This window comes from Oncorhynchus gorbuscha, unplaced genomic scaffold (assembly GCF_021184085.1).
Source record: "Oncorhynchus gorbuscha isolate QuinsamMale2020 ecotype Even-year unplaced genomic scaffold, OgorEven_v1.0 Un_scaffold_1055, whole genome shotgun sequence".
Classification (NCBI taxonomy): domain Eukaryota; kingdom Metazoa; phylum Chordata; class Actinopteri; order Salmoniformes; family Salmonidae; genus Oncorhynchus; species Oncorhynchus gorbuscha.
The window spans coordinates 676-27,500 of NW_025745955.1; the positions used below are offsets into that span (position 1 = coordinate 676).

Sequence of the window (26,825 nt, forward strand, 5' to 3'; positions counted from 1 at the left end):
ACATCACCTACCCCTACTACCAGGTAACTAGACACATCACCTACCCCTACTACCAGGTAACTAGACACATCACCTACCCCCACTACTACCAGGTAACTAGACACATCACCTACCCCTACTACCAGGTAACTAGACACATCACCTACCCCTACACATCACCTCCCCTACTACACCTACCCCTACTACCAGGTAACTAGACACATCACCTACCATCACCTACCCCTACTACCAGGTAACTAGACACATCACCTCCCCTACTACCAGGTAACTAGACACATCACCTACCCCTACTACCAGGTAACTAGACACATCACCTACCCCTACTACCAGGTAACTAGACACATCACCTACCCCTACTACCAGGTAACTAGACACATCACCTACCCCTACTACCAGGTAACTAGACACATCACCTACTACCAGGTAACTAGACACATCACCTACCCCTACTACCAGGTAACTAGACACATCACCTACCCCTACTACCAGGTAACTAGACACATCACCTACCCCTACTACCAGGTAACTAGACACATCACCTACCCCTACTACCAGGTAACTAGACACATCACCTACCCCTACTACCAGGTAACCAGGTAACTAGACACATCACCTACCCCTACCAGGTAACTACACATCACCTACCCCTAGGTAACTAGACACATCACCTACCCCTACTACCAGGTAACTAGACACATCACCTACCCCTACTACCAGGTAACTAGACACATCACCTACCCCTACTACCAGGTAACTAGACACATCACCTACCTACCAGGTAACTACACATCACCTACCCTACTACCAGGTAACTAGACACATCACCTACCCCTACTACCAGGTAACTAGACACATCACCTACCCCTACTACCAGGTAACTAGACACATCACCTACCCCTACTACCAGGTAACTAGACACATCACCTACCCCTACTACCAGGTAACTAGACACATCACCTACCCTACTACCAGGTAACTAGACACATCACCTACCCCTACTACCAGGTAACTACTACCAGGTAACTAGACACATCACCTACCCCTACTACCAGGTAACTAGACACATCACCTCCCACTACTACCAGGTAACTAGACACATCACCTACCCCTACTACCAGGTAACTAGACACATCACCTCCCCCTACCCCTACTACCAGGTAACTAGACACATCACCTACCCCTACTACCAGGTAACTAGACACATCACCTCCCCTACTACCAGGTAACTAGACACATCACCTCCCCTACTACCAGGTAACTAGACACATCACCTCCCCTACTACCAGGTAACTAGACACACACCTACCCCTACTACCAGGTAACTAGACACATCACCTACCCCTACTACCAGGTAACTAGACACATCACCTCCCCCTACTACCAGGTAACTAGACACATCACCTACCCCTACTACCAGGTAACTAGACACATCACCTACCCCTACTACCAGGTAACTAGACACATCACCTACCCCTACTACCAGGTAACTAGACACATCACCTCCCCCTACTACCAGGTAACTAGACACATCACCTACCCCTACCCCTACTACCAGGTAACTAGACACATCACCTACCCCTACTACCAGGTAACTAGACACATCACCTACCCCTACTACCAGGTAACTAGACACATCACCTACCCCTACTACCAGGTAACTAGACACATCACCTACCCCTACTACCAGGTAACTAGACACATCACCTACCCCTACTACCAGGTAACTAGACACATCACCTACCCCTACCCAGGTAACTAGACACATCACCTACCCCTACCAGGTAACTAGACACATCACCTACCCCTACTACCAGGTAACTAGACACATCACCTCCCCTACTACCAGGTAACTAGACACATCACCTACCCCTACTACCAGGTAACTAGACACATCACCTACCCCTACTACCAGGTAACTAGACACATCACCATCACCTACCCCTACTACCAGGTAACTAGACACATCACCTACCCTACTACCAGGTAACTAGACACATCACCTACCCCTACTACCAGGTAACTAGACACATCACCTACCCCTACTACCAGGTAACTAGACACATCACCTACCCCTACTACCAGGTAACTAGACACATCACCTACCCCTACTACCAGGTAACTAGACACATCACCTCCCCTACTACCAGGTAACTAGACACATCACTACCAGGTAACTAGACACATCACCTACCCCTACTACCAGGTAACTAGACACATCACCTACCCCTACTACCAGGTAACTAGACACATCACCTCCCCTACTACCAGGTAACTAGACACATCACCTCCCCTACCCCTACTACCAGGTAACTAGACACATCACCTACCCCTACTACCAGGTAACTAGACACATCACCTACCCCTACTACCAGGTAACTAGACACATCACCTACCCCTACTACCAGGTAACTAGACACATCACCTACCCCCCTACTACCAGGTAACTAGACACATCACCTACCCCTACTACCAGGTAACTAGACACATCACCTACCCCTACTACCAGGTAACTAGACACATCACCTACCCCTACTACCAGGTAACTAGACACATCACCTACCCCTACTACCAGGTAACTAGACACATCACCTACCCCTACTACCAGGTAACTAGACACATCACCTACCCCTACTACCAGGTAACTAGACACATCACCTACCCCTACTACCAGGTAACTAGACACATCACCTACCCCTACTACCAGGTAACTAGACACATCACCTACCCCTACCAGGTAACTAGACACATCACCAGGTAACTAGACACATCACCTACCCCTACTACCAGGTAACTAGACACATCACCTACCCCTACTACCAGGTAACTAGACACATCACCTACCCCTACTACCAGGTAACTAGACACATCACCTACCCCTACTACCAGGTAACTAGACACATCACCTACCCCCCCTACTACCAGGTAACTAGACACATCACCTACCCCTACTACCAGGTAACTAGACACATCACCTACCCCTACTACCAGGTAACTAGACACATCACCTACTACCAGGTAACTACCACACCTACTACCAGGTAACTAGACACATCACCTACCCCTACTACCAGTAACTAGACACATCACCTACCCCTACTACCAGGTAACTAGACACATCACCTACCCCTACTACCAGGTAACTAGACACATCACCTACCCCTACTACCAGGTAACCCATCACCTACTACCAGGTAACTAGACACATCACCTACCCCTACTACCAGGTAACTAGACACATCACCTACCCCTACTACCAGGTAACCAGGTAACTAGACACATCACCTACCCCCACTACTACCAGGTAACTAGACACATCACCTACCCCTACCCCTACTACCAGGTAACTAGACACATCACCTCACCTACCCCTACTACCAGGTAACTAGACACATCACCTACCCCTACCACTACTACCAGGTAACTAGACACATCACCTACCCCTACTACCAGGTAACTAGACACATCACCTACCCCTACTACCAGGTAACTAGACACATCACCTACCCCTACTACCAGGTAACTAGACACATCACCTACTACCTAGACACATCACCTACCCCTACCCAGGTAACTAGACACATCACCTACCCCTACTACCAGGTAACTAGACACATCACCTACCCCTACCACTACTACCAGGTAACTAGACACATCACCTACCCCTACTACCAGGTAACTAGACACATCACCTACCCCTACCCCTACTACCAGGTAACTAGACACATCACCTACCCCTACTACCAGGTAACTAGACACATCACCTACCCCTACTACCAGGTAACTAGACACATCACCTACCCCTACCACTACTACCAGGTAACTAGACACATCACCTACCCCTACTACCAGGTAACTAGACACATCACCTACCACTACCACTACTACCAGGTAACTAGACACATCACCTACCACTACCACTACTACCAGGTAACTAGACACATCACCTACCCCTACTACCAGGTAACTAGACACATCACCTACCCCTACTACCAGGTAACTAGACACATCACCTACCCCTACTACCAGGTAACTAGACACATCACCTACCCCTACTACCAGGTAACTAGACACATCACCTACCCCTACTACCAGGTAACTAGACACATCACCTACCCTACTACCAGGTAACTAGACACATCACCTACCCCTACTACCAGGTAACTAGACACATCACCTACCCCTACTACCAGGTAACTAGACACATCACCTAACCCATCTACTACCAGGTAACTAGACACATCACCTACCCCTACTACCAGGTAACTAGACACATCACCTACCCACTACTACCAGGTAACTAGACACATCACCTACCCCTACTACCAGGTAACTAGACACATCACCTACTACCAGGTAACCCCACCTACTACTACAGGTAACTAGACACATCACCTACCCCTACTACCAGGTAACTAGACACATCACCACCCCTACTACCAGGTAACTAGACACATCACCTACCCCTACTACCAGGTAACTAGACACATCACCTACCCCAGGTACTACCAGGTAACTAGACACATCACCTCCCCCTACTACCAGGTAACTAGACACATCACCTACCCCTACCATCTACTACTACCAGGTAACTAGACACATCACCTCCCCCTACTACCAGGTAACTAGACACATCACCTACCCCTACTACCAGGTAACTAGACACATCACCTACCCCTACCACCAGGTAACTAGACACATCACCTACCCCTACTACCAGGTAACTAGACACATCACCTCCCCCTACTACCAGGTAACTAGACACATCACCTACCCCTACTACCAGGTAACTAGACACATCACCTACCCCTACTACCAGGTAACTAGACACATCACTACTACCAGGTAACTAGACACATCACCTCCCCTACTACCAGGTAACTAGACACATCACCTACCCCTACTACCAGGTAACTAGACACATCACCTACCCCTACTACCAGGTAACTAGACACATCACCTACCCCTACCACTACTACCAGGTAACTAGACACATCACCTACCACTACTACCAGGTAACTAGACACATCACCTACCCCTACTACCAGGTAACTAGACACATCACCTACCCCTACTACCAGGTAACTAGGTTTTTGATGTAATGTTGTGTTCTTCCTCCGAAGTATCACCAACTCTCCTCCCCTTCCTCTGTTCCCAGAACTCGATCCGCCACAACCTGTCTCTGAACCGCTACTTCCTGAAGGTGGCCCGTAGCCAGGAGGAGCCTGGGAAAGGTAGTTTCTGGCGCGTGGACTCTGCCTCTGAGGGCAAACTGGTGGAGCAAGCCTTCAGGAAGAGGCGGCAGAGGGGCGTGGCCTGCTTCCGCACGCCGTTCGGACCGCTCTCGTCCAGGTACGACCCCTCAACCCTGACCTCCAGCTAATCCCTGATCTCTAGCTGACCTCTAGCTAATTCCTGATCTCTAGCTGACCTTTAGCTAATCCCTGACCTCTAGCTAATTCCTGATCTCTAGCTGACCTTTAGCTAATCCCTGACCTCTAGCTGACCTCTAGCTAATCCCTGACCTCTAGCTAATCCCTGATCTCTAGCTGACCTTTAGCTAATCCCTGACCTCTAGCTGACCTCTAGCTAATCAAATTCGTGAAGAGTAACTGTTAGTAGAACCAGGTGTGTTATAGTGCAGGGTTGTAGTACAGTAGCTTCTCTTCAGACCATCCTTGATGTATTGATGTATTCTGGTCCTTCTGTAGCTCAGTTGGTAGAGCATGGCTCTTGTAATGCCAGGGTAGTGGGTTCGATCCCCGGGACCACCCATACGTAGAATGTATGCACACATGACTGTAAGTCGCTTTAATAAAAGCGTCTGCTAAATGGCATATATTATTTTTTTTAGATTATTGACCTGTAAACCCCTATTTAACTCTCTCCTCTCTGTCCTCTCTCCTCTCTGTCCTCTCCTCTCTGTCCTCTCCCCTCTGTCCTCTCCCCTCTGTCCTCTCCCCTCTGTCCTCTCCCCTCTGTCCTCTCCCCTCTGTCCTCTCCCCTCTGTCCTCTCCCCTCTGTCCTCTCCCCTCTGTCCTCTCCCCTCTGTCCTCTCCCCTCTGTCCTCTCCCCTCTGTCCTCTCCCCTCTGTCCTCTCCCCTCTGTCCTCTCCCCTCTGTCCTCTCCCCTCTGTCCTCTCCCCTCTGTCCTCTCCCCTCTGTCCTCTCCCCTCTGTCCTCTCCCCTCTGTCCTCTCTCTGTCCTCTCTGTCCTCTGTCCTCTCCCTCTCTGTCCTCTCCCCTCTCTGTCCTCTCCCTCTGTCCTCTCCCTCTCTGTCCTCTGTCCTCTCCCCTCTGTCCTCTCTGTCCTCTCCCCTTTGTCCTCTCTGTCCTCTCTCTCTGTCCTCTCCTGTCCTCTCTCTGTCTCCCTCTGTCCTCTGTCCTCTCTGTCCTCTCTCTGTCCTCTCTCCCTCTGTCCTCTCCCCTCTGTCCTCTCCCCTCTGTCCTCTCCCCTCTCTCCTCTCTGTCCTCTCCCCTCTCTCCTCTCTGTCCTCTCCCTTTTGTCCTCTCTGTCCTCTCCTCTCTGTCCTCTCCTCTCTGTCCTCTCCTCTCTGTCCTCTCTGTCCTCTCCCCTCTCTCCTCTCTGTCCTCTCCCCTCTGTCCTCTCTGTCCTCTCCTCTCTGTCCTCTCCTCTCTGTCCTCTCCTCTCTGTCCTCTCCTCTCTGTCCTCTCCCCTCTGTCCTCTCCCCTCTGTCCTCTCCTCTCTGTCCTCTCCCCTCTGTCCTCTCCCCTCTGTCCTCTCCCTCTGTCCTCTCCCCTCTGTCCTCTCTCCTCTCTGTCCTCTCCTCTCTGTCCTCTCTGTCCTCTCCTCTCTGTCCTCTCCCCTCTGTCCTCTCCTCTCTGTCCTCTCCCCTCTGTCCTCTCCTCTCTGTCCTCTCCTCTCTGTCCTCTCCCCTCTGTCCTCTCCTCTCTGTCCTCTCCCCTCTGTCCTCTCCCCTCTGTCCTCTCCCTCTGTCCTCTGTCCTCCCCTGTCCTCTGTCCTCTCCCCTCTGTCCTCTCTCCTCTGTCCTCTCCCTCTGTCCTCTCCCTCTGTCCTCTCCTCTCTGTCCTCTCCCTCTCTGTCCTCTCCCCTCTGTCCTCTCCTCTCTGTCCTCTCCCCTCTGTCCTCTCCCCTCTGTCCTCTCTCTCTCTGTCCTCTCCCCTCTGTCCTCTCCCTGTCCTCTCCTCCTCTCCTCTCTGTCCTCTCCCTGTCCTCTCCTCTCTGTCCTCTCCCCTCTGTCCTCTCCCTCTCTGTCCTCTCCCTCTCCTGTCTCTCCTCTCTGTCCTCTCTGTCCCTCTCTGTCCTCTCCTCTCTGTCCTCTCCTCTCTGTCCTCTCCTCTCTGTCCTCTCCTCTCTGTCCTCTCCTCTCTGTCCTCTCCCCTCTGTCCTCTCTGTCCTCTCTGTCCTCTCCCCTCTGTCCTCTCCCCTCTGTCCTCTCCCCTCTGTCCTCTCCCCTCTGTCCTCTCCTCTCTGTCCTCTCCCCTCTGTCCTCTCCCCTCTGTCCTCTCCCCTCTGTCCTCTCCCCTCTGTCCTCTCCCCTCTGTCCTCTCCCCTCTGTCCTCTCCCCTCTGTCCTCTCCCCTCTGTCCTCTCCCCTCTGTCCTCTCCCCTCTGTCCTCTCCCCTCTGTCCTCTCCCTCTCTGTCCTCTCTCCTCTCTGTCCTCTCCTCTCTCTGTCCTCTCCTCTCTGTCCTCTCCCCTCTGTCCTCTCCCCTCTGTCCTCTCCCCTCTGTCCTCTCTCTCCTCTGTCCTCTCTCCTCTGTCCTCTCCTCTCTGTCCTCTCCTCTCTGTCAGTTAAACAGTTATAATCCTTCTTTCTATTTAACTCTCCCCTCTCTCCTCTCTCTGCTCTCATTTGATTGGATAGAACAAAGTAAGTCTCTCTCTCTCAGTAAGGTGTGATTGGATAGAACACAGTAAGTCTCTCTCTCTCTCAGTAAGGTCTGATTGGATAGAACAAAGTAAGTCTCTCTCTCAGTAAGGTGTGATTGGATAGAACACAGGAAGTCTCTCTCTCAGTAAGGTGTGATTGGATAGAACACAGGAAGTCTCTCTCTCAGTAAGGTCTGATTGGATAGAACACAGTAAGTCTCACTCTCAGTCAGGTCTGATTGGATAGAACACAGGAAGTCTCTCTCTCAGTAAGGTGTGATTGGATAGAACACAGGAAGTCTCTCTCTCAGTAAGGTGTGATTGGATAGAACACAGGAAGTCTCTCTCTCAGTAAGGTGTGATTGGATAGAACACAGTAAGTCTCTCTCTCAGTAAGGTCTGATTGGATAGAACACAGGAAGTCTCTCTCTCAGTAAGGTCTGATTGGATAGAACACAGGAAGTCTCTCTCTCAGTAAGGTGTGATTGGATAGAACACAGGAAGTCTCTCTCTCAGTAAGGTCTGATTGGATAGAACACAGGAAGTCTCTCTCTCTCTCAGTCAGGTGTGATTGGATAGAACACAGGAAGTCTCTCTCAGTAAGGTCTGATTGGATAGAACACAGGAAGTCTCTCTCTCAGTAAGGTGTGATTGGATAGAACACAGGAAGTCTCTCTCTCAGTAAGGTGTGATTGGATAGAACACAGGAAGTCTCTCTCTCAGTAAGGTGTGATTGGATAGAACACAGGAAGTCTCTCTCTCAGTAAGGTGTGATTGGATAGAACACAGGAAGTCTCTCTCTCAGTAAGGTGTGATTGGATAGAACACAGGAAGTCTCTCTCTCAGTAAGGTGTGATTGGATAGAACACAGGAAGTCTCTCTCTCAGTAAGGTCTGTGTCTGAAACCATCCTGGAGTGTGTGTTCGCTCTCACCTTATGACATTTACATTTACATTTAAGTCATTTAGCAGACGCTCTTATCCAGAGCGACTTACAAATTGGTGCATTCACCTTATGACATCCAGTGGAACAACCACTTTACAATAGTGCATCTAAATATTTTAAGGGGGGGGGGTGAGAAGGATTATTTTATCCTATCCTAGGTATTCCTTAAAGAGGTGGGGTTTCAGGTGTCTCCGGAAGGTGGTGATTGACTCCGCTGTCCTGGCGTCGTGAGGGAGTTTGTTCCACCATTGGGGAGCCAGAGCAGCGAACAGTTTTGACTGAGCTGAGCGGGAACTGTACTTCCTCAGTGGTAGGGAGGCGAGCAGGCCAGAGGTGGATGAACGCAGTGCCCTTATTTGGGTGTAGGGCCTGATCAGAGCCTGGAGGTACTGAGGTGCCGTTCCCCTCACATGATTTATCATGATTCATGATTTATGAAAAGTCCCATTCTCAGTCTGAGAGGTGAGGGTGGTGTGTTTCGCTGGAGGGGGGCGTGTTTCGCTGGAGGGTGGTGTGTTTCGCTGGAGGGTGGTGTGTTTCGCTGGAGGGTGGTGTGTTTCGCTGGAGGGTGGTGTGTTTCGCTGGAGGGGGGCGTGTTTCGCTGGAGGGGGGGTTTTGCTGGAGGGTGTTGTGTTTGCAGTGTGTTAATGCCCTAACCATTCCCCCTCTCTAGGAGTGCCCCAGCCTCCCCCACCCACCAGGGTCTCCTCTCCCCTCCCTCCAGTGGTCTTCAGACCCCAGAGTGTCTCTCTAGAGAGGGATCTCCGCTGTCTCACCACCACGACCTCGCTCACAAACTGGCCTCCGTACCAGAGTACAGATATACACAGAGCGCCCCAGGTAGGAAGGCATCTACACCATAACCTGTCCTCCTCACTAGATACAGAGCTCCCCAGGTAGGGACACATCTACACCATAACCTGTCCTCCTCACTAGATACAGAGCTCCCCAGGTAGGGACACATCTACACCATAACCTGTCCTCCTCACTAGATACAGAGCTCCCCAGGTAGGGACACATCTACACCATAACCTGTCCTCCTCACTAGATACAGAGCTCCCCAGGTAGGGACACATCTACACCATAACCTGTCCTCCTCACTAGATACAGAGCTCCCCAGGTAGGGACACATCTACACCATAACCTGTCCTCCTCACTAGATACAGAGCTCCCCAGGTAGGAAGGCATCTACAGATGCTCAGACAACTAAAGACAGTGTTTGTGTCCCCCCCCAGGTTCTCCAGTACATGGCCAGCCTGTGATCATGGCCGCCCCGCCCCACCCCCTGCCCTCGGGGATGGGTAAACCCCTAGCCTTGTTCTCGGGCCCCGGAGTCGCTGGGGGACAGACCCTCCACATGCTGCAGAGCCCACCCAACACCCTCACCATGCTCCGTCTGGTCACCACGGCTACGGCCTCCCACCCCCCAAACGGGTACATCCTCACCCCCGGCGGGGGCCAGAGTCGTGGTAATACCGGCGCTGGCCAGCAGGGAGCAGAGGGCACCGGCGAGCAGAGAGGTACGGCTGGATTGTGACCCCAATCCCAAATGAACCCTCCTAGACCCTACAATCTGAGAGGATTTGACCAGTGATTAGTAATATCGCCCTCTGATAGGCTAGGTAGAAATGGAACCATATTGCTTACACCAATCAAATCCTTTGAAATCTCCACGAGTGTATTGCGCTGAAGGTTTATAGGGTTCCTTATGGATCTGATGCATACTGTGTACAGTGCCTTGCGAAAGTATTCGGCCCCCTTGAACTTTGCGACCTTTTGCCACATTTCAGGCTTCAAACATAAAGATATAAAACTTTTTTTTTTTTTGTGAAGAATCAACAACAAGTGGGACACAATCATGAAGCGGAACGACATTTATTGGATATACCAAACTTTTTTAACAAATCAAAAACTGAAAAAATTGGGCGTGCAAAATTATTCACTTGTTGTTGATTCTTCACAAAAAAATACAGTTTTATATCTTTATGTTTGAAGCCTGAAATGTGGCAAAAGGTCGCAAAGTTCAAGAGGGCCGAATACTTTGGCACGGCACTGTATAAATGGTGCCTTCTGGGAAAGTTTTCAGGACTTTTTCAACATTTTATATTACAGCCTTATTCTTTAAAAATAAATATATATATTACAAAAATACTCTACACACAATACCCCATAATGAGAAAGCAAAAAAGCAACTTATTTTTAGTGAGTGAATCTGGTCTGAATACTGTATATTTCTCACATGTCAAATCAAATTGTATTTGTCACATTCGCTGAACACAACCTTTTTTTTCACAGTTTGTTTTCCAGCTGCTGTTTTTTTTTTGTCAATCTGGTCGATTTTTATTCAAAATCTGACTTTTTCTTTTTTCCCCTGGCCACCAAAATAAAAGTGGACATAAAATAGGTGTAAATAAATAAATAAATAAATAAATAGACAGGGAAAAGGAGGTACTGGATTATTTTATACACCTATTTATGTCAACTTTTATTTTGGTGGCAAGGAAAATATCCAAAATTTGAATTTTTCCTTGCCACCAAAATAAATATTTATCTATGCAACAATTTCAAAGATTTTACTCAAGTTACAGTTCATAGGAAATTAATTCATCTGAAATAAATTAATCTAATCTATGGATTTCACAGGACTGGGAACAAAGACATGTGTTGGTTACAGATATGTCACTTTAAAAAATATATATATATATAAAATTTGTCACTTTAAAATTAAAATAAATATATAAGATATGTCACTTCAAAATTAAAAAATATATATAACATATGTCTCTTTAAAATTAAAATTAAAATATATATAAGATATGTCTCTTTATAATAAAAAATATGATATGTCACTTTAAAATAAAATAAAAATATATATATAAGATATATACATATATATTTTTATTATAAAGAGACATATCTTATATATATATATTTTTATTATAAAGAGACATAAGATATGTCACTTTAAAATGAAGGTAAGTGTGCAGGCCGTGGAAGGACATTTTCATCTTCCAGGAACTGTGTCCAGATCCTTGCAACATGGGGCTCTGGTACATTATCATGCTGAAGCCTGAGGTGACTGGTTCTCCGGCGAGGCCAGTGGCCATTTTGAAGGCGAGCATTTGCCCACTGAAGTCTGTTACGACGCCTAACTGCACTCGGGTCAAGACCCTGAGGACGACGAGCACACAGATGAGCTTCCCTGAGACCGTTTCTGACAGTTTGTGCAGAAATTCTTTGGTTGTGCAAACGTACAGTTTCATCACCTGTCCGAGTGGCTGGTCTCAGACGATCCCGCGGGTGACGAGGTCCTGGGCTGCCGTGGTTACACGTGGCCTGTGAGGCCGGTTTCCTCACGTTGGAGGTGGCTCATGGTAGAGAAATTAACATTCAATTCTCTGGCGGACATTCCCTGCAGTCAGCGGGCCGATTCCACACTCCCTCAACTTGAGACGCCTGTTGCGTTGCGATGTGATGTGTGACAAAAAAAACTGCACATTTTAGAGGGGCCTTTTATTGTCCCCAGCACAAGGTGCACCTGTGTAATGATCCTGCCGTTTAATCGGCTTCTTGACATGCCACACCTGTCGGGGGGGGTGGATTATCTTGACAAAGGAGAGATGCTCACTAACAGCGACGTAAACAAATTTGTGCACAAAATTTTATAGAAATCAGCATTTTTGTACGTATGGAACATCTTCTGGGATCTTTTATTTCAGCTTTACATGTTGTTTTATATCGGTGTTAATATTAATTAATTATTATATTATTATTAATTATATGAATACATTTCTCCCCCAGACTCGCAGCAGCAGAACAGGGAGCGAGTGATCCAGTCGTTGGAGGGAGCTCAACAGGGGTCAGAGGGGCGCGGCATATCTCTGGGGCTGCACCAACTTCCTGTCCGCCCTGTCACTCAGAACGGCAAACACACCGCCGCCGTCGCCGCGGCTACCGGCGTCGCCAACGCTTACGGTACGGCTACCTTAGCAACCGGTGTTTTTTTTTGTTGTTGTTGTTGTTGACATGGTTGGTATGTTAATTTCATTTGATGCATGGTGAGTTATGTCTCATTATGGTGTTGTATTGACTCTGTCCCTTCCTCTCTCCTCTTCCTCACCTCCCATCCCCATCCCCAGCTCTGACCAGTCCTCTCCAGATCCTGGCAGCCCAGGCCTCCAGCTCCCCCCCAGTCCTGGTGAGCAGACAGCCCAGCGCGGGGCCTGATGTTGGGCCGGAAGTGACAGGCGACCCCCAGGCTAAGAGGCCTAAGATGGAGGAGGACGAGGCGGCTCCTCCCCCCATTCAGCAGCCAGTCATCGTGGCCATGAGTTCTCAGCCACACGACAACAGAATGTAGAACTGCTGAACTCTAACCCCTTGACCTGGTGTCTAGAGGAGGAGGAGGAGGAGGAGGAGGAGCCTCTCTGGGTGAACCATCTCACCAGTCTGACCCCTGGGTCCCAGTGTCTGCTGGTTCACCCTCTGACCCCTGGGTCCCAGTGTCTGCAGGTTCACCCTCTGACCCCTGGGTCCCAGTGTCTGCTGGTTCACCCTCTGACCCCTGGGTCCCCCAGGTGTCACCTAGTAGATAAAGGCTTGTGTCCCATACTGCTTCAGACCAGAGCCCTACTCCCAACATAGTGCACTGCTTCAGACCAGAGCCCTACTCCCAACGTAGTGTACTGCCTCAGACCAGAGCCCTACTCCCAACATAGTGTACTGCCTCAGACCAGAGCCCTACTCCCAACATAGTGTACTGCCTCAGACCAGAGCCCTACTCCCAACGTAGTGTACTGCCTCAGACCAGACCCCTACTCCCAACATAGTGTACTGCCTCAGACCAGAGCCCTACTCCCAACATAGTGTACTGCCTCAGACCAGAGCCCTACTCCCAACGTAGTGTACTGCCTCAGACCAGACCCCTACTCCCAACATAGTGTACTGCCTCAGACCAGAGCCCTACTCTCAACGTAGTGTACTGCCTCAGACCAGAGCCCTACTCCCAACATAGTGTACTGCCTCAGACCAGAGCCCTACTCCCAACGTAGTGTTCTGCTTTAGGTTTGAGTTAAGTACCAGCAGACACTGTGGCTCAGGAGAGGAGGGGCCCTGCAGGACCCGGTGTGTGTTCAGAGGAGAGGAGGGAGGAAGAGAGGGGAGAGGAGAGGAGGGAGGATGGAGGAAGAGAGGAAAGAGGCGAGGAGGGAGGAGGGTAATCTAATTTAGACGATCTGATTGTGTTTAATTTCATCATTAGAAGGTGCTGAGTTCTAACCTGGGTCAACGACACACACTGCAAATACTCTGTACTATACTATAATACTCTGTACTATAATACTCTGTACTATACTATAATACTCTGTACTATAATATAATACTCTGTACTATAATACAATACTCTGTGCTATACTATAATACTCTGTACTATAATACTCGGTACTGTACTATAATACTCTGTACTATACTATAATACTCTGTACTATAATACTCTGTACTATACTATAATACTCAGTACTATAATACTCTGTGCTATACTATAATACTCTGTACTATAATACTCTGTACTGTACTATAATACTCTGTACTGTGCTATAATACTCTGTACTGTGCTATAATACTATGTACTGTGCTATAATACTCTGTACTATACTATAATACTCTGTACTATACTATAATACTCTGTACTATAATACTCGGTACTGTACTATAATACTCTGTACTATACTATAATACTCCGTACTGTAATACTCGGTACTGTACTATAATACTCTGTACTATACTATAATACTCTGTACTATAATATGTACTATAATATAATACTCCGTACTATAATATAATACTCTGTACTGTAATACTCTGTACTATAATACTCTGTACTATAATACTCTGTACTATAATACTCTGTACTGTACTGTACTACTCTGTACTATACTACTCTGTACTATAATACGCTGTGCTATACTATAATACTCTGTACTATACTATAATACTCTGTACTATACTATAATACTCTGTGCTATACTATAATACTCTGTACTATACTATAATGCCCTGTACTATACTATAATGCCCTGTACTATACTATAATACTCTGTACTATATTACTCTGTACTATAATACGCTGTGCTATACTATAATACTCTGTACTATACTATAATGCCCTGTACTATAATACTCTGTACTATATTACTCTGTACTATACTATAATACTCTGTACTATACTATAATGCCCTGTACTATACTATAATACTCTGTACTATATTACTCTGTACTATACTATAATACCCTGTACTATACTATACTACTCTGTACTATAATACTCTGTACTATACTATAATACCCTGTACTGTACTATAATACTCTGTACTATAATACTCTGTACTATACTATAATACCCTGTACTATACTATAATACTCTGTACTGTACTATAATACCCTGTACTATACTATAATACTCTGTACTATATTACTCTGTACTATACTATAATACCCTGTACTATACTATACTACTCTGTACTATAATACTCTGTACTATATTACTCTGTACTATACTATAATACCCTGTACTATACTATACTACTCTGTACTATAATACTCTGTACTATACTATAATACTGTATACCACACCTGGGTCACACAGGTGATATGGTACTATAATACTCTGTACTATACTATAATACTCTGTACTACTCTGTGGATCTCAGCTGTGTGACCCCAGGTGTGGATCTCAGCTGTGTGACCCCAGGTGTGGATCTCAGCTGTGTGACCCCAGGTGTGGATCTCAGCTGTGTGACCCCAGGTGTGGATCTCAGCTGTGTGACCCCAGGTGTGGATCTCAGCTGTGTGTACAGTTTAATATTTTAGCATTATCATTTTATCCCTTTAAAAAGCCTTAAATATTTCTAATTTTTTGTTGTTTTATCTAGGGAACTTTTACTTTTAACATTAAAGAATGTTTTTAACGTTAAGGAGGAAGAATTGTATTTTGTAATGTTGCAAGTTGCTTCAGAACAGGACTTTTATTTTGTAATGTTGCATACTGCTTCAGAACAGGACTTTTATTTTGTAATGTTGCATACTGCTTCAGAACAGGACTTTTATTTTGTAATGTTGCAAGTTGCTTCAGAACAGGACTTTTATTTTGTAATGTTGCAGACTGCTTCAGAACAGGACTTTTATTTTGTAATGTTGCAAGTTGCTTCAGAACAGGACTTTTATTTTGTAATGTTGCAGACTGCTTCAGAACAGGACTTTTATTTTGTAATGTTGCAGACTGCTTCAGAACAGGACTTTTATTTTGTAATGTTGCTTCAGAACAGGACTTTTATTTTGTAAACGTTGCAGAGAGAGAAGCGCGTGTCAGATCGGTACATGGGGTGTTTGTGACTTGCAGGGTAGGAGGTAGAACCTTCTGGAAGTGTGCTTCCCTAATGGCATCCTGTACCCTACATAGTGCACTACTGCAGACCTCCAGAAGGCTATAACTTCCATCTCCCTTCCCTATAAGTCAACAAACCCCATGTCCTGATCTGAAACGTGCTTCTCTCTCTGCAACGTTACAGAATACACAAGACTGTGATACTCTGTAAGCAGGAAGAACCTTTTTTTTGTCAGGGGAATTGAAAATTGGGACCAACTGAACTTAACTACACAGCTACAATTTATAACTTACAAAAATAATAATAATAATAATCTAGCTCTCCCTTTTTCTTTCTCTCTGACTCCTCCCCCTTCCTGTTTCTCTCTGACTCCTCCCCCTCCTGTTTCTCTCTGACTCCTCCCCCTCCTGTTTCTCTCTGACTCCTCACCCTCCTGTTTCTCTCTGACTCTGTCCTGTGACTCCTCACCCTCCTGTTTCTCTCTGACTCCTCCCCCTCCTGTTTCTCTCTGACTCCTCACCCTCCTGTTTCTCTCTGACTCCTCACCCTCCTGTTTCTCTCTGACTCCTCCCCCTCCTGTTTCTCTCTGACTCCTCCTGTTTCTCTCTGACCCTCCTGTTTCTCTCTGACTCCTCACCCTCCTGTTTCTCTCTGACTCCTCACCCTCCTGTTTCTCTCTGACTCCTCCCCCTCCTGTTTCTCTCTGACTCCTCACCCTCCTGTTTCTCTCTGACTCCTCACCCTCCTGTTTCTCTCTGACTCCTCACCCTCCTGTTTCTCTCTGACTCCTCACCCTCCTGTTTCTCTCTGACTCTGTCCTGTGACTCCTCCCCCTCCTGTTTCTCTCTGACTCCTCCCCCTCCTGTTTCTCTCTGACTCCTCACCCTCCTGTTTCTCTCTGACTCTGTCCTGTGACTCCTCACCCTCCTGTTTCTCTCTGACTCCTCCCCCTCCTGTTTCTCTCTGACTCCTCCCCCTCCTGTTTCTCTCTGACTCCGTCCTGTGACTCCTCACCCTCCTGTTTCTCTCTGACTCCTCCCCCTCCTGTTTCTCTCTGACTCCTCACCCTCCTGTTTCTCTCTGACTCCTCACCCTCCTGTTTCTCTCTGACTCCTCACCCTCCTGTTTCTCTCTGACTCCTCACCCTCCTGTTTCTCTCTGACTCCTCACCCTCCTGTTTCTCTCTGACTCCTCACCCTCCTGTTTCTCTCTGACTCCTCACCCTCCTGTTTCTCTCTGACTCCTCACCCTCCTGTTTCTCTCTGACTCCTCACCCTCCTGTTTCTCTCTGACTCCTCACCCTCCTGTTTCTGACTCTGACTCCTCACCCTCCTGTTTCTCTCTGACTCCTCACCCTCCTGTTTCTCTCTGACTCCTCACCCTCCTGTTTCTCTCTGACTCCTCACCCTCCTGTTTCTCTCTGACTCCTCACCCTCCTGTTTCTCTCTGACTCCTCACCCTCCTGTTTCTCTGACTCCTCCCCTCCTGTTTCTCTCTGACTCCTCACCCTCCTGTTTCTCTCTGACTCCTCACCCTCCTGTTTCTCTCTGACTCCTCACCCTCCTGTTTCTCTCTGACTCCTCCCCTCCTGTTTCTCTCTGACTCCTCACCCTCCTGTTTCTCTCTGACTCCTCCTGTTTCTCTCTGACTCCTCCTGTTTCTCTCTGACTCCTCACCCTCCTGTTTCTCTCTGACTCCTCACCCTCCTGTTTCTCTCTGACTCCTCACCCTCCTGTTTCTCTCTGACTCCTCACCCTCCTGTTTCTCTCTGACTCCTCACCCTCCTGTTTCTCTCTGACTCCTCACCCTCCTGTTTCTCTCTGACTCCTCACCCTCCTGTTTCTCTCTGACTCTGTCCTGTTTGACTCCTCACCCTCCTGTTTCTCTCTGACTCCTCACCCTCCTGTTTCTCTCTGACTCCTCACCCTCCTGTTTCTCTCTGACTCCTCACCCTCCTGTTTCTCTCTGACTCCTCACCCTCCTGTTTCTCTCTGACTCCTCACCCTCCTGTTTCTCTCTGACTCTGTCCTGTTTGACTCCTCACCCTCCTGTTTCTCTCTGTTTCTCTCTGACTCTGTCCTGTGACTCCTCACCCTCCTGTTTCTCTCTGACTCTGTCCTGTTTGACTCCTCACCCTCCTGTTTCTCTCTGACTCTGTCCTGTGTGACTCCTCACCCTCCTGTTTCTCTCTGACCTGTTTCTCTCTGACTCTGTCCTGTTTGACTCCTCACCCTCCTGTTTCTCTCTGACTCTGTCCTGTTTGACTCCTCACCCTCCTGTTTCTCTCTGACTCTGTCCTGTTTGACTCCTCACCCTCCTGTTTCTCTCTGACTCCTCACCCTCCTGTTTCTCTCTGACTCTGTCCTGTTTGACTCCTCACCCTCCTGTTTCTCTCTGACTCCTCACCCTCCTGTTTCTCTCTGACTCTGTCCTGTTTGACTCCTCACCCTCCTGTTTCTCTCTGACTCTGTCCTGTGACTCCTCACCCTCCTGTTTCTCTCTGACTCTGTCCTGTGACTCCTCACCCTCCTGTTTCTCTCTGACTCTGTCCTGTTTGACTCATCACCCTCCTGTTTCTCTCTGACTCCTCACCCTCCTGTTTCTCTCTGACTCTGTCCTCTGACTCCTCACCCTCCTGTTTCTCTCTGACTCCTCACCCTCCTGTTTCTCTCTGACTCTGTCCTGTGACTCCTCACCCTCCTGTTTCTCCCTGACTCTGTCCTGTGACTCCTCACCCTCCTGGTTCTCCCTGACTGTCCTGTGTGACTCCTCACCCTCCTGTTTCTCTCTGACTGTCCTGTGTGACTCCTCACCCTCCTGTTTCTACCTGACTGTCCTGTGTGACTCCTCACCCTCCTGTTTCTCTCTGGCTCTGTCCTGTGTGACTCCTCACCCTCCTGTTTCTCTCTGACTCTGTCCTGTGACTCCTCACCCTCCTGTTTCTCTCTGACTCTGTCCTGTTTGACTCCTCACCCTCCTGTTTCTCTCTGACACTGTCCTGTGACTCCTCACCCTCCTGTTTCTCTCTGACTCTGTCCTGTGACTCCTCACCCTCCTGGTTCTCTCTGACTCTGTCCTGTTTGACTCCTCACCCTCCTGTTTCTCTCTGACTCTGTCCTGTGACTCCTCACCCTCCTGTTTCTCTCTGACTCTGTCCTGTGTGACTCCTCACCCTCCTGTTTCTCTCTGACTCTGTCCTGTGTGACTCCTCACCCTCCTGTTTCTCTCTGACTCTGTCCTGTGTGACTCTGTCCTCTGACTCCTCACCCTCCTGTTTCTCTCTGACTCTGTCCTGTTTGACTCCTCACCCTCCTGTTTCTCTCTGACTCCTCACCCTCCTGTTTCTCTCTGACTCTGTCCTGTTTGACTCCTCACCCTCCTGTTTCTCTCTGACTGTCCTGTGTGACTCCTCACCCTCCTGTTTCTCTCTGACTCTGTCCTGTGACTCCTCACCATCCTGTTTCTCCCTGACTGTCCTGTGTGACTCCTCACCCTCCTGTTTCTCTCTGGCTCTGTCCTGTGTGACTCCTCACCCTCCTGTTTCTCTCTGGCTCTGTCCTGTGACTCCTCACCCTCCTGTTTCTCTCTGACTGTCCTGTGTGACTCCTCACCCTCCTGTTTCTCTCTGGCTCTGTCCTGTGACTCCTCACCCTCCTGTTTCTCCCTGACTGTCCTGTGTGACTCCTCACCCTCCTGTTTCTCTCTGACTGTCCTGTGTGACTCCTCACCCTCCTGTTTCTACCTGACTGTCCTGTGTGACTCCTCACCCTCCTGTTTCTCTCTGGCTCTGTCCTGTGTGACTCCTCACCCTCCTGTTTCTCTCTGACTCTGTCCTGTGTGACTCCTCAGCCTCCTGTTTCTACCTGACTGTCCTGTGTGACTCCTCACCCTCCTGTTTCTCTCTGGCTCTGTCCTGTGTGACTCCTCACCCTCCTGTTTCTCTCTGACTCTGTCCTGTGTGACTCCTCACCCTCCTGTTTCTACCTGACTGTCCTGTGTGACTCCTCACCCTCCTGTTTCTCTCTGACTCTGTCGTGTGACTCCTCACCCTCCTGTTTCTCTCTGACTCTGTCGTGTGACTCCTCACCCTCCTGTTTCTCTCTGACTCTGTCCTGTGACTCCTCACCCTCCTGTTTCTCTCTGACTCTGTCCTGTGACTCCTCACCCTCCTGTTTCTCTCTGACTCTGTCCTGTGTGACTCCTCACCCTCCTGGTTCTCTCTGACTCTGTCCTGTGTGACTCCTCACCCTCCTGTTTCTACCTGTTTCTCTCTGACTCTGTCCTGTGTGACTCCTCACCCTCCTGTTTCTCTCTGACTCTGTCCTGTGTGACTCCTCACCCTCCTGGTTCTCTCTGACTCTGTCCTGTGTGACTCCTCACCCTCCTGTTTCTACCTGTTTCTCTCTGACTCTGTCCTGTGTGACTCCTCACCCTCCTGTTTCTCTCTGACTCTGTCCTGTGTGACTCCTCACCCTCCTGTTTCTCTCTGACTCCTCACCCTCCTGGTTCTCTCTGACTCTGTCCTGTTTGACTCCTCACCCTCCTGTTTCTCTCTGACTCTGTCCTGTGACTCCTCACCCTCCTGTTTCTCTCTGACTCTGTCCTGTGTGACTCCTCACCCTCCTGTTTCTCTCTGACTCCTCACCCTCCTGTTTCTCTCTGACTGTCCTGTTTGACTCCTCACCCTCCTGTTTCTCTCTGACTCTGTAGTCTGTAGTGTCTGTGCTGTAGCCAGGTAGTTGTCCTGCCCCTAGTGTTCCTCGTCTCGGCAGTAGAGTGCTGGTCCAGAGGTGGTTCTACTGACGGAATGTACTGGATTCTGTAGGTTCTATTCCTCAGCTTTAGCCTGTTTTGTTTAGAACTAAATCAGGACATTTTTTTTTGTAACACTTCACAATGTTGTTTTTCACCCTTCGTTTGGTGTTTTTTCTCATCTGCTGATCACAAGTCTTTATATAAAATCTATGATTGTTGCACAAAAAACAACATAAAATAAATAAATAAACACTGCTAAACGAAAGCTATTTCAAGGTGGGTTGAGATGTTGTGTTTTGCTGAAAGTATTTTTGCTATTCTATTAAATCGTTTTTTTTTTGAGAAGAAGAAAAAGTAAAAATGTATTTTAAAATGTTTGATCTGTTTTTAAAAAATTTGTAGCACAAATAAAAATTCTCGTTGATCTGCTGTGTCCAGTCTTTTTTTTTTTTATCAAAACATTTTTATTTACATGAACTATAGCGCAAATCACTACACAGCTGAAAAGATGGCATTTTTTAAAGGCGTTTTCCAAGATGTCTGCGGAGATTCACGTTAAACGTTGACCCTTCAAAGTGCATCATCGTGAGCCGTGCGTCGTGAACACATCTCACATTGAATCCCTTCTACCTTTAGTTTTTTTCTCAAAGAATGAGGACAAAGAGACGTTGTCACTTCCTGTCAACAGTTTATTAATAGTCAATAATCCTGTGGTGCTTAAAGAGTATAAATATTGAAAAGATCATCAGATCGGAGACATGCTGCTTGTATGAAACAAAAGGACTGGTACAAACCATTAACACTATGAAGTACAAATACAAGGTTAAATAATGACGTCATTGATGTGTCGACCGACGCACACGAGGATATTGGCTTTCACTCCTTCAGGGCCTGTTTTATACCTGGTGCTCAAATGTGTCCTGATATTCTCCACATTCTGAGGATATTGGCTTTCACTCCTTCAGGGCCTGTTTTATACCTGGTGCTCACATGTGTCCTGATATTCTCCACATTCTGATTGAGGATATTGGCTTTCACTCCTTCAGGGCCTGTTTTATACCTGGTGCTCACATGTGTCCACATTCTGATTGTACCTACATTATTTATTTTCCCCCAGGTGTGGACGATTATTATTATAATTTTTTTAAAGAAGCGATTGTGATCTGATCTTTCCGACCAGCTGCCGAGGTCGTCAGGGAGACGTATCTTTATGTTAAGAGTGTAAACAGATCTGGATTATCAAACTTTAAAATCATTGTCAGGGGGGGGGTGGCACCATCGACTCTAGGTATCAGCTTTACGCTGAAATAAACAAAGGCCATCGGTAAGATTAGAACCTGGGACCTTCTAGTCCCTATTCTACTGGGCCTTGTCCACTGGTCTATCAGAGGCCTTGTCCACTGGTCTATCAGAGGCCTTGTCCACTGGTCTATCAGAGGCCTTGTCCATCAGAGGCCTTGTCCATCAGAGGCCTTGTCCATCAGAGGCCTTGTCCACTGGTCTATCAGAGGCCTTGTCCATCAGAGGCCTTGTCCACTGGTCTATCAGAGGCCTTGTCCATCAGAGGCCTTGTCCACTGGTCTATCAGAGGCCTTGTCCACTGGTCTTTCAGAGGCCTTGTCCATCAGAGGCCTTGTCCACTGGTCTATCAGAGGCCTTGTCCACTGGTCTATCAGAGGCCTTGTCCACTGGGCCACCAGAGGCCTTGTCCACTGGGCCACCAGAGGCCTTGTCCACTGGGCCACCAGAGGCCTTGTCCACTGGGCCACCAGAGGCCTTGTCCACTGGGCCAGCGGAGGACAAAATTGCCCATACCTGCCCGCCGGTCCAGCATCACTACTCTGGACGGTTCTGACTTAGAATACGTGGACAACTACAAATACCTGGGTGTCTGGTTAGACTGTAAACTCTCCTTCCAGACTCATATTAAGCATCTCCAATCCAAAATTAAATCTAGAATCGGCATTCCTATTTCGCAACAAAGCCTCCTTCACTAACGCTGCCAAACATACCCTCGTAAAACTGACTATCCTACCGATCCTTGACTTCGGCGATGTAATTTACAAAATAGCCTCCAACACTCTAAATTGGCTGCAGTCTATCACAGTGCCATCCGTTTTGTCACCAAAGCCCCATATACCACCCAGCACTGCGACCTGTATTCTCTCGTTGGCTGGCCCTCGCTTCATATTCAACGCCAAACCCACTGGCTCCAGGTCATCTATAAGTCTTTGCTAGGTAAAGCCCCGCCTTATCTCCGCTCGCTGGTCGTCATAGCAACACCCACCCGTAGCATGCGCTCCAGCAGGTATATCTCACTAGTCACCCCCAAAGCCAATTCCTCCTTTGGCCGCCTTTCCTTCCAGTTCTCTGCTGCCAATGACTGGAACGAAATTATTTTTTTGCCCTTGCCTCCCTTATCCTACCTCATTTCCACACACTGTATATAGATTTTTCTATTGTGTTATTGACTGCACGTTTGTTTACTCCATGTGTAACTCTGTGTTGTTGTTTGTGTTGCAATGCTTTGCTTTATCTTGGTCAGGTCACAGTTGTAAATGAGAACTTGTGGCAACCTACCACCCAAGGCCTTTTCTTATTTGACTCTCCCCTGTAAACCCCGCCCACTGACATGTCACTGAGTTTTCATCCAACCAATGGCTTTGTTCTGCCAGTTCCCTGGAGGCGGAGCTGCCCTCAGAACAACCTACGGGGGCGGTCAGAAAGTGCTGAACACTAATCTTCTAATGGTCTAGAAATGTGGACGAGAACAGGACACAGGTTAGCATCAGCTATAAACAGGGTTCATGATGACATTCTTTCAGAACAATAGAACGTCACAATATTCTTCAATAGAACATCACGACATTCTTCAATAGAACATCAGGACATTCTTCAATAGAACATCACAACATTCTTCAATAGAACATTGCGACATTCTTCAATAGAACATCACGACATTCTTCAATAGAACATCACAACATTCTTCAATAGAACATTGCGACATTCTTCAATAGAACATCACAACATTCTTCAATAGAATATCACAACATTCTTCAATAGAATATCACAACATTCTTCAATAGAACATCACAACATTCTTCAATAGAGCATCACAACATTCTTCAATAGAGCATCACAACATTCTTCAATAGAGCATCACAACATTCTTCAATAGAGCATGTCACTCCAACAGTCCTCCACACAGAGTGTGGAAGGGCACATTGATATGTACATAGCATGTATATACAGTCAATGAGAGGCCAACATGGACATTTCCCCATTGAATCTCAATGGTTCGGTCAGCAGATCGTTTAACAGTGGCCCCAGGTTTAAGAACAGATCAGAAAGCTACAATCTCTGGGTTATAATATGAATAAAGATCTGCTCACACACACACATGAACCTGCTCCTGAGTCTATTCCCCACAACATGTTTGATTGAAAGCATTGTATTGTTGACTTCGGTGGAGGAGCATCGGACCCCAAACTAACTCCTGAGTCTATTCCCCACAACATGTTTGATTGATAGCATTGTATTGTTGACTTCGGTGGAGGAGCATCGGACCCCAAACTAACTCCTGAGTCTATTCCCCACAACATGTTTGATTGATAGCATTGTATTGTTGACTTCAGGGGAGGAGGGGGAGGAGCATCGGACCCCTAAAGAACTCCTGAGTCTATTCCCCACAACATGTTTGATTGAAAGCATTGTATTGTTGACTTCAGGGGAGGAGCATCGGACCCCTAAAGAACTCCTGAGTCTATTCCCCACAACATGTTTGATTGATAGCATTGTATTGTTGACTTCGGGGGAGGAGCATCGGACCCCAAACTAACTCCACTGTGCTTTAAAAGAACCCCGGCTGGAAGGGGTTAACGCTCGAGACTGATTGGTTAGACTTTGCTTCAAATCACTGACTATTCGCAGGTGATTGGTCGGAATGCCTTGGCAGTCATACTCAGAGACAATGGGAGTCAGGGGGGTTCTGGGGGGGGGGTGACTCGGTACCTCCGCCAATCCAGGCAGGGCGTGTGTTACCGTGGTAACAGCGAATGTCTGTCTGGTTTTTTAAAGGTGTCTGTTGACTCCTCGTGTCGCGAAACTCCTGATCAATTCCTGAGTCTCTTCCCAGAGTGTTTTGGTGCTTTTGATCGATTCATTTGTGGATTTTCAGTTTGTTTTTTTCTCCAACCATCACCGTCTGAGTTCTGAGGCCGATGTGTGTGTGTCTGTGCATGTGATACTAGGGACTGATGGAAAGCTCCGTCTCTCTCGCAGGAGAGTATCTCCTCGTTCCAGGATCTGTCCATCTTCCTGGCATCCATCTCCTCTCTTCCTCGTCTCTCCTGGTGGAGCTGTGGAGGCAGCGGTTCCCTGGAATCCATCTCCTCTCTTCCTCGTCTCTCCTGGTGGAGCTGTGGAGGCAGCGGTTCCCTGGAATCCATCTCCTCTCTTCCTCGTCTCTCCTGGTGGAGCTGTGGGAGCAGCGGTTCCCTGGAATCCATCTCCTCTCTTCCTCGTCTCTCCTGGTGGAGCTGTGGGGGCAGCGGTTCCCGTGGAGATTCCCGCCGTTCCCTCCAGTCAGCAGGACGAAGCGCTGATCTTCTCCGAGACCTCCAGGTCTGACTTGGCCACCAGGAAACGCAGGCGTCCTCCACCTAGACGAATCAGATCCACAGCACTGGAGAAGGGGGAGGAGCGGAGGAAAGAGAGACAGGAAAGGTGTAAGGAGAGAGATAGAGCTGTATTACATAGTGATCACCACAGATGAAATATTAATGAAAGGCAGGAGAGGTAGAGCTGTATTACATAGTGATCACCACAGATTCAATATTAATGAAAGACAGGAGAGAGGTAGAGCTGTATTACATAGTGATCACCACAGATTCAATATTAATGAAAGACAGGAGAGAGATAGAGCTGTATTACATAGTGATCACCACAGATTCAATATTAATGAAAGACAGGAGAGAGGTAGAGCTGTATTACTCCCATCAGGCTGGTCCCCCTAGTATCCTCACCTCTGGTAGTCTGCTCCTATCAGGCTGGTCCTCCTAGTATCCTCACCTCTGGTAGTCTGCTCCTATCAGGCTGGTCCCGTTAACCGCTAGTATCCTCACCTCTGGTAGTCTGCTCCTATCAGGCTGGTCCCCCTAGTATCCTCACCTCTGGTAGTCTGCTCCTATCAGGCTGGTCCCGTTAACCGCTAGTATCCTCACCTCTGGTAGTCTGCTACCATCAGGCTGGTCCCCCTAGTATCCTCACCTCTGGTAGTCTGCTCCTATCAGGCTGGTCCCCCTAGTATCCTCACTTCTGGTAGTCTGCTCCTATCAGGCTGGTCCCGTTAACCGCTAGTATCCTCACCTCTGGTAGTCTGCTCCTATCAGGCTGGTCCCTCTAGTATCCTCACCTCTGGTAGTCTGCTCCTATCAGGCTGGTCCCCCTAGTATCCTCACCTCTGGTAGTCTGCTCCTATCAGGCTGGTCCCTCTAGTATCCTCACCTCTGGTAGTCTGCTCCTATCAGGCTGGTCCCCCTAGTATCCTCACCTCTGGTAGTCTGCTCCTATCAGGCTGGTCCCCCTAGTATCCTCACCTCTGGTAGTCTGCTACCATCAGGCTGGTCCCCCTAGTATCCTCACCTCTGGTAGTCTGCTCCTATCATGCTGGTCCCCCTAGTATCCTCACCTCTGGTAGTCTGCTCCCATCATGCTGGTCCCCCTAGTATCCTCACCTCTGGTAGTCTGCTCCTATCAGGCTGGTCCCCCTAGTATCCTCACCTCTGGTAGTCTGCTCCCTCTAGTATCCTCACCTCTGGTAGTCTGCTCCCATCATGCTGGTCCCCCTAGTATCCTCACCTCTGGTAGTCTGCTCCCATCATGCTGGTCCCGCTA

The 26,825-nt window shown here is 48.1% G+C and overlaps 2 protein-coding genes and 1 long non-coding RNA gene across 3 annotated transcripts in view; 1 reads left to right on the forward strand and 2 right to left on the reverse strand.

The window, feature by feature from the left end:
* Positions 1-5,155: 5,155 nt before the first annotated feature.
* LOC124021118 (forkhead box protein K1-like) lies at positions 5,156-15,062 on the forward strand (the record flags this gene model as incomplete). The annotated part of the gene is given in 5 exon segments (XM_046336450.1): positions 5,156-5,349; positions 9,467-9,633; positions 10,029-10,313; positions 12,595-12,768; positions 12,933-15,062. Coding segments are annotated over 5 exon segments (1,041 nt in total), but the record flags the coding sequence as incomplete, so codon positions are not given.
* Positions 15,063-21,601: 6,539 nt separating this feature from the next.
* On the reverse strand, positions 21,602-22,882 carry LOC124021121. The gene is made up of 2 exons (XR_006836202.1): positions 21,991-22,882; positions 21,602-21,909 (listed from the first exon to the last, which is right to left on the reverse strand). It is a non-coding gene; the product is annotated as an uncharacterized LOC124021121 (long non-coding RNA).
* A 493-nt stretch (positions 22,883-23,375) lies between these two features.
* LOC124021117 (ras-associating and dilute domain-containing protein-like) overlaps positions 23,376-26,825 on the reverse strand; it is a 71,332-nt gene continuing 67,882 nt past the window's right edge. Inside the window, 1 exon segment of the mRNA XM_046336448.1 lies at positions 23,376-25,614. Within this exon segment, the coding sequence (XP_046192404.1) occupies positions 25,515-25,614 (100 nt within the window). The 3' untranslated portion in view covers positions 23,376-25,514.